This window comes from Monopterus albus, unplaced genomic scaffold (assembly GCF_001952655.1).
Source record: "Monopterus albus unplaced genomic scaffold, M_albus_1.0 scaffold405.1, whole genome shotgun sequence".
In the NCBI taxonomy this organism is placed as follows: domain Eukaryota; kingdom Metazoa; phylum Chordata; class Actinopteri; order Synbranchiformes; family Synbranchidae; genus Monopterus; species Monopterus albus.
In genome coordinates this window covers 56,552-69,460 of record NW_018128285.1, presented here as the reverse complement: position 1 = coordinate 69,460, position 12,909 = coordinate 56,552, and the positions used below count along the sequence as shown (strand labels likewise).

At 39.3% G+C, this 12,909-nt stretch overlaps 2 protein-coding genes across 6 annotated transcripts in view; one reads left to right on the top strand and one right to left on the bottom strand.

The window, feature by feature from the left end:
* LOC109951771 (tyrosine-protein kinase yes-like) overlaps positions 1 to 6,989 on the bottom strand; it is a 19,029-nt gene extending 12,040 nt beyond the window's left edge. Inside the window, exons 1-2 of one of the 2 annotated variants that reach the window (XM_020586448.1) lie at positions 6,462 to 6,989; positions 5,852 to 5,934 (exon numbers count right to left, since the gene is read on the bottom strand). The gene's annotated coding sequence lies outside the window, so the exon portion shown is untranslated. The remainder of the gene's footprint in view (positions 1 to 5,851; positions 5,935 to 6,461) is intronic. The other variant, XM_020586447.1, reaches the window with a different exon arrangement.
* Positions 6,990 to 11,071: 4,082 nt separating this feature from the next.
* LOC109951775 (glucagon family neuropeptides-like) overlaps positions 11,072 to 12,909 on the top strand; it is a 5,363-nt gene continuing 3,525 nt past the window's right edge. For 2 of the 4 annotated variants that reach the window (XM_020586453.1, XM_020586456.1), the window contains exons 1-3: positions 11,085 to 11,435; positions 11,668 to 11,772; positions 12,377 to 12,511. In XM_020586453.1, the coding sequence (XP_020442109.1) occupies positions 11,675 to 11,772; positions 12,377 to 12,511 (233 nt within the window). In that variant the 5' untranslated portion in view covers positions 11,085 to 11,435; positions 11,668 to 11,674. Of the gene's footprint in view, positions 11,436 to 11,667; positions 11,773 to 12,376; positions 12,512 to 12,909 lie in introns of all 4 variants that reach the window. The other 2 variants (XM_020586455.1, XM_020586454.1) reach the window with 2 other exon arrangements.

The window sequence follows — 12,909 nt, the reverse complement described above, 5'->3', positions numbered from 1 at the left end:
TCCTTGTGTCTCTTGTTTTTCCCTGCCATGTCCCTACTCTTGGCTATATACTAAAGACATAGTTCTACTCTCTTACACAACGCCACTGACGGTCGGCCTGATGGTTGGTTCACCACTTTGGTATGAACTGAAAAATGCCAACAACTAGTGGATTGCCATAGATTCTGCTGGTACAGAAATGAAAGTTCTCTCAGGAGAACACTATAATAACTTTTTTTAATCTACTGTAGCACCATCCCTGGGCCACAACTTTAATTTGAATATTATATCTACCAAACATTTATATCTTAGCATTGTCACTGTGGGCATGTTAACATGCTGGCATTAGCAGTGTTAAAAATGTTATAAAAGTGATATAAAGCACAATTTTTACAGGCAGCTGAGCTAAAATGACACTCTACATCAAAGATGACAGATTTTTCTAAAGAAATGTTATTAAATTCATATTACTTAAGCCAAATAATTACTGTTCACACACCTAAAACACTATTTATGTATCACTAAGTCACATGATAGATAAGCAGAGCACAGCAGAGCAAAACAACTGATAAAATTACCATTAGTAGCGAGATAATGATTTACCTCTACTGTGAATAAAGAGAGAAACAGATAGAGAGGCAGCAGGTCGGATTGGGAGGGGGCACCCATGCAGACAGTGCCAGCTTTACCAGCTTTACCAGCTTGAACTATTAGGAGGATTAAGAGGAGGGAGGATTTACCCTTAGATGATAATAGCAGAAAAACGGACTGATCACCAGGTCCTGGAGCTGAAACACTGCTGACTCCTGACTCGGCCTGCACATGGCCAGTCTAGCCTGTAGTGACCTTTAACATTTGTCAGGTTCATACAAAAAGCGGAGGACCTCTGTCTGAGGGCTCTGGTGGACTCTTGGCTTTCCCCGGAGTCTGCATAAGCTCTGTGAGTGCCATGTTGATTAAATGTGCCAGCCATCATATAATGACACTCTGTCCTTGTCTACAGATTAGATTGCAGCACCACGGGGAGGATGCAACAATACTGAATAAGGTGAAAATGACACAATGCAAAAAATGTGTTTTCAGTGGCAATTAAGGTCATAAAGAAGAAGCAGTCACAATGAAAAGCGTCTGAAAAGGCCAGATGGTTCTGTAGTGGATGTTAAGTGTCACACTGACTTTTACATCCAAGTCTATTGAGTCCAGCACAAGATCATTCCTGAACAGCAGAGCCATGATACCACGAGGAAAATCTGCTTCGCTGCTATTTATAGTAACTCACTGTAACTACTAACAACATCTCGTCCACTGCCCCCAGGAAGCTAACATGACCTACAACACTATACAAACATGGGAATTTGGTTGCACTAGCTTTAGCTATGAAAACATACTGAGTAGGAAGGTGGAGAGTTTAAAAGAGAAAGTTTACATCATCACCAAACAGCCATACACTGTATATACAAAAGCTGCTTCTTGTATCTGATTGGAGAAGCATCGCGCCATTGTCTTAGTGCTGCAGATAGAGACAGAAAATTAGGACAAAGTCAGCTGGATTTCCCATTCAGCTTCAGTCAATGCACTGTGATTTGGAACAGACTGTGTGAAATGATCTGCTGAATGCAGGAAATTCTCTTTCTTCAGCCAAATTGACTGTAAATGTTAAAAACAAAGATGCATGTTCTTTTTGCAAATATATGTGAGACGTAATCAGTGCTGGCACGAGCCTTTTCTTTGGTGTGAACAGCAGAATGATGAGCATTTGTAGGAAAAACACAAAAACCTAAAAAAAATATATCAGCAGGGCAGATACTTGCTGTCAACTGCCAGAAACATGATAACTACACCACCTGATAGCAGGAGGAGGAAAATGAAGAAAGACACTGTGAGATTTGGTTATCACAAAGCGAGCAAAGCAAGAAACTGAATTTTTATACTTTCATATGAATACTATAAAGTCTTTGAGCAAGGGCTGCAACTATCAATCTTTTTATTGATTGATTAACTAATGATTTTGTCTGTAAATCTGCAGTTATTGTAGGTACAGTAGTTATTCAGTTATCAACACCGTTATGCATTACTCACACTTTTAAACAATAAGTGTTTGCTGACGTGTGCAGGTTTCTGGGACTGCTTTCGAGAGAGTCTCTCATGCTCTTTCTTCTACAAGCTTTAGTGCCTGCGGTTAATTTTCATTTGTCAACTTTACATCTTCTCACATAATCCTGATTTCAGCCAGCGCGTACCTACATGACCTACTGGAAAGAGCAGTGTACAAAACCAAAACCAGACCACAGTGAATCAGCTTCCACCATCGGCTGTGGGAGAAAACATTTACTAAAACTGTTCAAACTAGGATCTTTACATATTTCTGTGTTATAGCGAAGATTCAGACCTGCAGTCTTTCTAACTTCCAACAGCTCGTCTACAGTTGCCTTCCCCTACTCTGATCACAGAGGGACAATTCCACACAGGCTTCACAAAATGCTGATAAGGCAGAGGAGAGCTCAGTTTGTTCCGTCACTCTCTGATAACTAAAATAGTGAAGATGCATGGTTCAGAATTTTAAGGCCAGCTGTAGAGACAAAATAAAGATGAGTAAGGTGCAAATGCATGGTTATCTGAGGGTGATTTTATCTGCATTCATAGTCCCGAAGGTTAGAAACTGCTACTACAGTTTTATTTAGTAAAGCCCACTTTCAAAGAATATGCAATTAGCCCATTCATTGATTTTTTTGTTTTGATGATTTATCAGGCAATAATTCCTCAAAATCTATTTTTTCCAACTTCTGAAATGTGAGGATTTGGCACTTTTCTTATATGGATTTAATTGAGTGCTTTTGACTTTTGGAATGAATCTTAAATTGGCACGTAGGTTTACCATGTTCACCTTCTTAGTTTTTGTGTTAGAACGCTGACGAGATACACTTGAGGCTGATGAGAAATGAATTTTGTGCTAAACCAAAATCACAAAAGCTTTTCCAGTTTACAGAGACAGAAACATGAACATCTGTACCAATTTTCAGAGTAATGCATCTCAAACATCTCGCTCACAACCACAAATGTCAACTTGATGGTTGTGCTAGAGAAAAGTCTGGGCATCACCAGAGTAATGAGGCTCCATCCTCCGGTAACTGTTAATGTACAAAACTTTATGCAAATCCATCTGATAGTTGTTGTGTTATTCGTGTCTGGAGCAAAATGGTGGATTGGCCGACTGACAGACCTTCATTTCTGCCCCTAGAGCCATGACACCAAAATGTCACTGATTAAAACTCTTAATATATGAAAATTTGTGGCTTTCCCTTTTTATATCACTTTAAATTGAACATCTTTTTGAGTGACTGCTGAAAAACATATTTTTAAACGACTAAGCAACACCTAATAATCAGCAGATCGATCAATAGCTTGACTTTTTCAGCTTAGAAGATGTGGAGAAGTGTAAGAGTGATGGAATCAGGTGGGTAACATTACAGTACAAGATGTGAGAGTGAAGTAAACATTATGGGATGAAAATAAACTGAACAGATGTATTTTAAACCTTTCTTTTTAGATATGCAACACTAAGGTGCATTTTAAAATTGGCATGTGCTATAGATTAAGTATAAGCCAGTGGTCCTTTTAGCATCTCACTGGATCACACAGCCTCCAGTGAAGTTGACGTCTGACTGACTAGGAGTGATACAAGCTGATGGTGCAGCCAGCGGTCTGAGTAAAACCCAGCCCAGCATCTTGTTCGACAACTGCTAGCGGCTGCAGACAGAGAGGGTCTCTGATGTGCAACAGATGCTGCCTGCCACGATCCACCACATTCCTCTGATGCCAAAGCTTTAAAACTGGGTGTGAAGAAATGTTATATGTCAGTCGGGGTGTAAAGCCTCAGACTGTCAGGAGAAACTCCAATGAATGTTTCAAAATGAGATTTACACTGCACTGGGTTTTAGGAAAGTTTGAGGGCACGAAAAGACTTGTAAAAGCCTTTGCTTTGTGAAATACTACAAACAGCCTGAAGCTCTTTGCTGTAAAACAAAAGAACGACTTGAGAGTGCTTGACTGTTCATATTTTAAAAATAGCAGGCCAATTCCTCAGCTTCCTTATCAATACTTCAGTCCAGAGGAGAACCTATCTCAGATATACAAGTTAATATTTTATTTCACTGGACCTGATCACATGTAAAAACTCTCTCACAGATTTTTGGTTTGGTTGCTGGTTACTGTGCTGCCAGAGAACAGACATCACACATTTATAGTTGTTCTAATGGGAAAAGCTGAATGCTGGCACCTGGGTCTTGAGTAAGCGTAAGCTATTTTGGGAATCTCACTTTGTCTACAATCATCCACTTGTCACCACATAACTGGGCCAGGGGTTTGAAGTCTCAGCATCGACTGTGACTGGACTGGGCTATTTCCTCTGGAAAAAACTATTCAAAAATCCAGCTTTTGACTCAGAGATGAGGCAACAGTGTGCTGCACTGATATGTTGGAAGCTTTCATATCCAAACCCACTGAACCACAGTGACCACTGATAAGATCATCTTAGGATATTTGATCATAAAACATCACATTTTTCAATTGAAGTTTCATATGTAAGTGCAGAGTGCTCACAGCTCCCTCACATGCTAGAGAAAGCACAGCCCAAAATGTCTGTGTGTGCAAGTGGCCTGCTCATAAGCTTTGGTATAGAAAATAAAATAAAAAAAGACAAATTGTAAGTGCTCATCCAATATGTATATGTGTAATTAATTAGATTTTTGGTCCTAAGTGGCAGAACCCTAAAGGATTTAATACACTGTCACAAGCAGAGCCAATTGCTTCCTTTGCTTTGCTTGTGTTTTTCTAATATTGCCTAATCATTCAGTGGAACATTTTACTAAAAGTGATGAATGATTAGTTGCAGGGTGAGGCAGATTATTCAGCTGTTGAATGTTTACTCAGAGCTGGGAACTTCCCAGTGGAACCACTCTAGAACAGTGGACCAGTTAGTCTGGCAGCAGTTTGTAAGGATGATGACTGTGCTTCCCCACTAAGAAAAATATTTGTCACATTACACATTTGCAGTGTTTTCACCAGCTGCACCAAACTTAGACTACGCCTTCCAGGAATACAAGTAGATTAGATGGTACAGTAACCTTGATCATAGGGATGTGCTAATTCAGTACAAAGGGTCCTGACCTTGTGAGAGTGTCAACCATTATGTGACAAATCCATATGAAATACAGTTTATATCTAAATGTCAATGTTTCTGTTATGAGTTACATAATTTGGCAATCCCACGCCTTATGTTGTGTTACATAAAAATTATTTCCAGTAAACGACTTCCATGCAGAATGGTATACTGATGTCAAATTTGTAAAGAAAGTATAAGACTAGTGTCAGATTAAGTTGGCAAATATCCTTCATGGAGTGCTGAGAAAGAAAAGGTGAATCCATGAATCCCTGTTTGTTGAGCCATAACATACAGTAAAGACACATTTAAATAAAGTGGATAACCTTATAGCTTAGGACCTAAGGTAGGATAAATGAACACAAAGCTAAATTTTACCTACTTTTCTTTTCTCTTTTTGTGAGCTGGGCACTTGGTACATATGTAATGGTATATATAGTAAGGTACATCTTACAAATGTTGGTATTCCCCATTAACTTCCTTCACTCCAAGTGTATCTGCCTCTAAAAAAAAAGAAAACACTTCATTCACAGTTATGAGGAAGTGCTGAGCCATAGCCTTTATCTGGCAGCCACTTGAAGCATGACAGTCGGTGAGTTAACTTTGCAGGCTTGGAAAAAAACACTGTGGATGTTGAGGACAATCCCCCAGACCCTGCCCTCACAAATAATGATAAAGCAACTTCACAAAGTGACACAGAAAGCCTGATCTCACCTCATCTGAATCTGCATGAGTCAAGATGTGGCTAGATATTTTCAGTGATGAGGTGGCCCTTCAGCCTGATGTGTCTGGGCACACTGAAATCAGTTAAATCAATAAGTGGGCAAACAGATAAAAAAATGAATTTTTAGAGTAAAGGTTTATGAAAATTACAACAAATCTGTCTATTCATACTGTATCACACCATATTTTAACTTTTAACCTTCTGTTCTGCCACAATTCTTCAATAACAGTTAACCTTCATGTCTGTGATAACTGAACATGAACCCATTAACATTTAAATCGCTATGGTGATACTATAATGTCATCTATCTGTGGTATAATGGCCCTATCTCCCTATCCCGTATGGTTACACTCGTATTCCACAGGGACTTGAAGCACATGCTGTATATCCGCTGATATTTATGTCTGAACGTTGTAATGCAGCGCACTTTAAACTACAGTCTGCAGATGAACAGGATTTCTGTTTATCTTATTATAAAGCTTCCTTCCTTTGTCGGTGACAGGTCGGACAGGCGAGCGGCTGCAGCGTTTCGGCCCATCCTTATCTGATCCTGCTGCTCTAACACAAACCTACAGTACTGTATTTCATTTGGGCTTTTACCTTCACTATCCGCGTCCTTCTTGGGTGGTTTCTCCTTTTTCCTTCCACTTGAATCAGATCCTAGGGGGAGAGACAAATCCGAGTTGCTCCAGCTGGGATCGAACCGTCTTCATCCTCACTCTATCCATCCAGCAGAGCAACTGTGATTAGATCTAGTGCTGGAGTTAAAACAAAGCAGCTGGACTGTTACAGTGCGTAACGGTGGCGGAGCCGGTGGAGGAGACGGTCATTGTTGTCAGAGCGCACAGGTCGGACGGGATGGATGCAGCGGCGACATGACCGTGGCCGGAAAAAAGTCAGAGAAAGTATCCTTAGCTCTTTACAGCCTCTACTTCCTACTACTAAACTTGTATCAACCCCCACACAACAACATGGCCGACCCTGCCTGCGGGACTGGAGCCGCACAGCTGGAGATAGAGACACAGATCCGTCCGGTGCAGCTGTGCAGCTGACAGTCACTGAAGGAGAACCGGCAGAATCAAAACGTAGTAGAGACATGAGTGGAGGATGGTTCTGTGCACAACATATTGGACTCAAAGCGTCCTGTCTGCGTCATTTTCAATCACAACTTATTATCAGAAATGATCATGCATCTCTACCGCCCTCTGCTGGCTGCAAGGGTGACAGTGCAGATGTCAGAACAGTGTGCAGCGCCCGGAAGTCTCTTGTCAAGGTGGACCTGTCAGTGCTGGGGCAGGCTCCTTCACTTTACTAAAAGCAAAATTATATAATGTTAAAGCAACTTTTTACTACTGTAGCTGGCTGAGGAGGGCCACAGCTAATTATCTTCATTATGGATTAAACTGCTGGTTTTGAACCCAGACATACAGTTTCAAGTGTAATTCTCCAAGGTAGTGGAAAATGTTCATAGCTTTTGTAACAAGAAGCATATTGGATATAGAAACTGGATACAGTGTCATCACATGCACTGAAAGAAGAACTGGATTTGAGGTTAAAGATCACATAATATAAAGAGGAAATTAGGTATCACTTTATAATAAGGGTAGCATTATATACTTAAGTGATGATTAACTAATGCATGATTCATAACAATTTAATGCATTAATTGTAGCAAGATGTATCATGAGCTCCTGTTAATCTTCATTATCAAATGATCAGGTGACTATGGCCTTCACTAATGAGTTCCTACTGAACAAGTCATCATTTAAGGAATGTTAATGCTCATTTACTTCATACATTTGATGATATGTCACTAAATCATCTGCATTCCAGGTACAGAAAGGTTTGGTTCAGTCATCAATTTGACCAGTCTCTTTAGCAGAACATTACCTGTTCTCATAAAAATATGAAGTTTCTTTTGCTTGTTGCTGCATGACCCAGTTGTGTATATTGACACTTTTAGAAGCTACAAAAAAGAGTAAAGTGTATTTTTCCTAAACATCCCCATGCTTTGTAAATAAAGTGCACTAATGTTAACACTATTACTCATCAGTATTTACTCATTATAAACCCCGTTTTAAACATTTATCCAGTTCTTCTACAGTGGTGATTAATATTTACTGTGTCTCAGCCCTTCCTGACACATACTGTACAGACTTTTATAGTCTAATAAAAGCCATGTTCGGTCAGCACTCTAAAGTCTGAGTATTAAAACACTTGAGACTATAACTTCAATTAAACCCTTTAAATATGAAGTGTCAACACCAGTAGCTGTTAATAAGAGCTATAACACCACTAAAATTAGAGTGACTCTTCTTCTCTTCTTGTCTTGTTTGGTGATAAAGCTCAGTCATACAATCGCTCACACTCCAGGGAACAGGTACTAAACTGTATGAAATGAAGGACGGCTGTTTGCCCATTCCCATCTGAACAAACAGGAACATTTGCTTTTACTACAGCGTTATACTGTTATGAGCCAGTAAAGTTTTACTTTTACCTTTATCAGGTTGTTTATGAGCTTCATTTAAAAAAAAAAAAATCCAGCAGTTACTGGGAATGTAATGAGTGTTTGTTGTGAGAGGTCAGAAAAGAAACAAGAACTCTGACCAACTTTCAACAGGAGATTAAACTGCTTCTATAAACAGTGGCTCAGGGAAGCAGGTTATTAATATTCCACTGGTTCCTCAGGTGGTTACATGGGTAAATGTTCTTATCTAGTCAGTTATTAGATTTAGAGTGTGTAAATATTTTTAATGGTATTGAGCGAGGATCAAAGCTGAATGGCTAATCATCATTTTACAGTGATTACTTTGATTCATTCAGCATAAGACACTCATGATTATTTTATGATTGTCTTGTTTGATCCATAATTATTTTCCACCTAACATTGTTTAGTGTACAAATTTTAAAAAGGCAGCTAACAGGAAATCTTTATTTCAGTGATGTTGACCCATTTTAAATGATTAAAGTCCTGTAGCCTAATCCTTTAGTTCTCAAACTAAGGTGCAGTTTAATTACATTTTACTATCGACAATTTAAAACGGTGAGTGTAGTTACAGCTAGTTACTTATCTGTTGATATTCCCATGTGCCTTATCTTTTTACAGATTGTGTCCTGTCTTCCGGATGGTCTGTGACATAAAAAGCTCCGAGACACACAACATTGCAATTTCTTCTCACAGCCACTTGGATGCAGTACTTCCTTGAAACAAGAAAAGGATTCAGTGTGAGGAGACATTTTCTCTGAGACTTTAATCTCAACAGTTTAAAAATTCAGAGTAAAGTGGTTTTTGCACTACGCAAACTGTCACATGACGTCAGAGCCAGAAATGTGTTGACCCATCTGACTCACCTGCTAAATATTCAACACCTGTGTGGAAGGAAGCCACCGCTGACTGTTAAAGAATATTGTCTAGGCCCTAAACTCAGGTTTGAGAGTGAAATTAAAATAGAAAACCAAGTTTACTTATAGTTTTCGATACACATTTCTACAATACAAGCAGAGAATGTAAAGTATTTAAGAAAAACTGAAAGTTATTGTACTTTAGGAATTCCATTTTATGGTATTTTATACTTCAAATCCACAGCCATTTTTCAAAGTAAATAATAAGGAAATATTTATTCTACTGGACATTTATTTCATAGTTGTGCTCACTGGTATTGTAACATTAAGATTTAATGTAGAAACATATGAAAAGCCTTAATAACACAATAAATTGTTAAAAATTTAACCAGTGGTTCTTGATGTTTTTAGTTTGTGAACCCTTACACAAAGGGAACTGTGTCATGTTTAAGATGGTAATGAGTTGTTAGCACTTCCACCAAAAAGAAATTAAATAAGGACCGAAGATGTAAGTCTCCAGTATTTCGCACAAAAAGCAAATATTAAAGCTTTGAATACACATTTGTGAAACAGAATTGTTTTGTCTTCATTCCAGTGATTAATCATCTCACAACCTTTCAGTTTATCTTGTGATCCTCTGGAGGGTCTCGACTCCTAGGTTGAGAACCACTGGACTAAACTAATTGTATATAAAGTAAATAAAATGAGTTCCACCTGAAGCACGTATAACTGTAAAATGCTTCTTTCACATTGTTGCATTAGGATTAACTATATAATAATACTGTATATCACTGATAGGGGCCATTTATCTGCAGAAGAAATACTTTAATGAAGCATTTTCAAATTGTTGCATTACACTTTTAAAGTAAAGTATCTGAGTTTTTTCACCAAGTTATTCCTTGATGGTTTAAATTGTAGTTGTTATTCAGCATTTAGGAAAATGCCCCTCAACCCCGTGACCCAGGTTCAAACTCTGTAAATGATTTAAGTGTCTCTTCTGTAACTGAGACCGATCTCCAGAAAGGTGGATGTAAAAAGGAACATGTGGGAAAACATCTAACCATATACTGATAAATAGAGCCACCTGCCTCAGAGGCATCTCTTTGGTGTTTTAGAAACATTTTCTCCAACAAAGGCTGTCGGTCACGTTTCAGCACTGGACAGCTCCACAAGACAGTAGCTCATGTTAAAGGCATAAATAAATAAATCAACAACAGTGTAGCAGCTTTTGTGGTTTTCCATTGAAAAGTGTGTGTCTCATGTGTTAAGGTTCAATGGGTTTTTTTTGTTTTTTTTTGCTAAAAAACCATCTAAATCCCATGGGTTTTGTGAGATATGCATTAGGACAAAGCCACAATCGATCCTGTATAACTCAAAGTTGATACATCACAGAACAGAAACGTCTTATTACTGCCATAATACAGTATGCTGCCTAAAATAAGGAAGAAAAATCAATACAGTAGGTCAGAGCTGAAATGTTTATTCACCCAAAAGTCTGAATAACACTTTAGGCTCTGGTTAAGTAGCTGAGCCTGACCTCTGCCCTTAAGAGAGGTAACTAAAATGGTGAAACGGGTAGAAACAATCTAACCATATTCTGATAAATAAACCCAGTTGCCTCAGAGAGGTCTCTCTGGTGTCTTAGTCAGAGAAACGTTTTCTAGAACAGAGGCTATCAGTCATATTTCAGCACTGGACAGCTCCCTCCCTCCCACCAGGCTTCAAACACGTGATCCGATTTATGGCGTGACTCCAAATGTTGACATTAGTTACTCTTTAATTAATACATTTAATAATTCAAGAGCCATTTCTTTTTTGTATGTCTTGCTCACAGTCTTTCATTGACGCGGAGGAAGGATGCTCTCCAATGGGATGGTGGCGCGATGACGCAGCCCCAGCTCCCCTCTCCACTCCCCCTTACCGACGTGACAAGTGAAAAAGCCATGCCTTTTGGATTCATGAATAAAAATCCAAGGGGAGTGAAGTTTACAGGACCCAGGAAAGTTCTCCATAGACAAATGTTTCGCGCTCTTCTGGTCGCCCATGACCGAGTACACGTAGAAATCCCCGAGAACTGAGCTGCACAGTCGGGACAAGCACCTTTAGACTGAAGAGAAGCTTCACTGAGGAAAGAGGGGGAGAGGAGAGGAAGAGAGAGGGACTGAGATAGAGATCCTATCTCACTCTCCCAGTCGAAGTCTTCAGCGTATCGCGTCCAGCGTCTCGCAACTGGTAAGAGGAAGCACTTTTTGGTGGTTTTTACGCTGCGTAAAAGTGAGGAGCGTTTGGGAGAAAGTCAGGTGTGGCTGTTTTTTGTTTTTAGAAACTCAAAGTTGTGATATGAAAGTTATTAAATATCACAAGAAATAACTAAATCCACCTCACTGCGTCAAATCATTGTTCCTCTGACTAGTTTAATTACGCACATGTGGACTCACTTGATGTCGTTCTGTTTCTTTTGCAGCAGGACAATGTCTAATAAAGCGACTTTAGCCTTAGTCATCTATGGAATCATAATGCATTACAGCGTCAACTGCTCACCTCTGGGACTAAACTTTGCCAGTGTTAGGTATGTACACTCCTACTTACTTTGTAAGTGTCACTATACAAGACCATATTTGCTTCAGAGTTAGTCATGTCTGTGGCTGTGATAGCCTAGTGGATATCTGGATAACAGCATCTGACAGCCAATCCATAGGGCTGCTCGCACAGAAAATTTTGCAGAGAAACATTTACCAGGGAGCAGCGGTAATGTAATTTAGGCTGCTGGGGCAGTGAAGTACAGCGTCTCAGTCAGTCCTGCAGCCAGGAATCGGCCAATTTATGTGATTAGATAATTAACAGAAAACGTTTTGTAGAAATAGGCTATGTGAAAAATATAACTGTTTTTAGAGGAAAAATGTATTTGTGCCACAGTAATAACAGAAATAATATGCAAATAGAAATTGGGACAACAAGTAACATCTCAGGTGGATAGACATCATGGTTTTTATGGCACAAAATCTCCAAAAGAACTCTTGAACCATGTTGGTTGTTGTCAATGCGCTGTGTCAGTCTAACTGTGTCTGACTTGCTTTCAAATCGAATATGCAAATTAGATTTAAATCTGCTGTCAGGACTCAGTCACAGAGCAGATTGAAAAGCAGATGGTCAAAACGTCTACTTTGTTCCAGACTTGACGGTGGGGTTTATGATGAAGATGGAAATTCCTTTCCGTCCCTGGATTACGACAGAGAGCAAATGGATGTGAGAAATCCTCCGTCTGTCGCAGACGACATCTACACTTTGTATTACCCATCAGAACAAAGGTGACTCCCATCACCATCTCACCCCAAACTTTTCCTCTCAGGCTTGGAGACCAACATGTTGAGCATCTCATTTCCCGAGTCCCATTTCTGTCCATGTGTGTTGTACGTGCTGTGTGAATCACTGTCACGTATCGTCCAAATTTTGTCATTAACTTCCAACACAAACAACGAGTTTTTTGTTTATTTTTAGAAGACCTTTTTCTGGTCTCTTTATAAATAAATGTCCACTTTATAGGTGAAATCCCTCTTTCTTTAAAAGCACGGATGTTAATGAACATTTAAAAATGCGACAGAGTGAGATCTGGCTGCATTATGAGCCGACTAGACTTTATCACAGTCCCAAAATCATATTTCTCTTTATGAAGACGCAAATTCTGCCAAAATATCCGGCTTAAGCA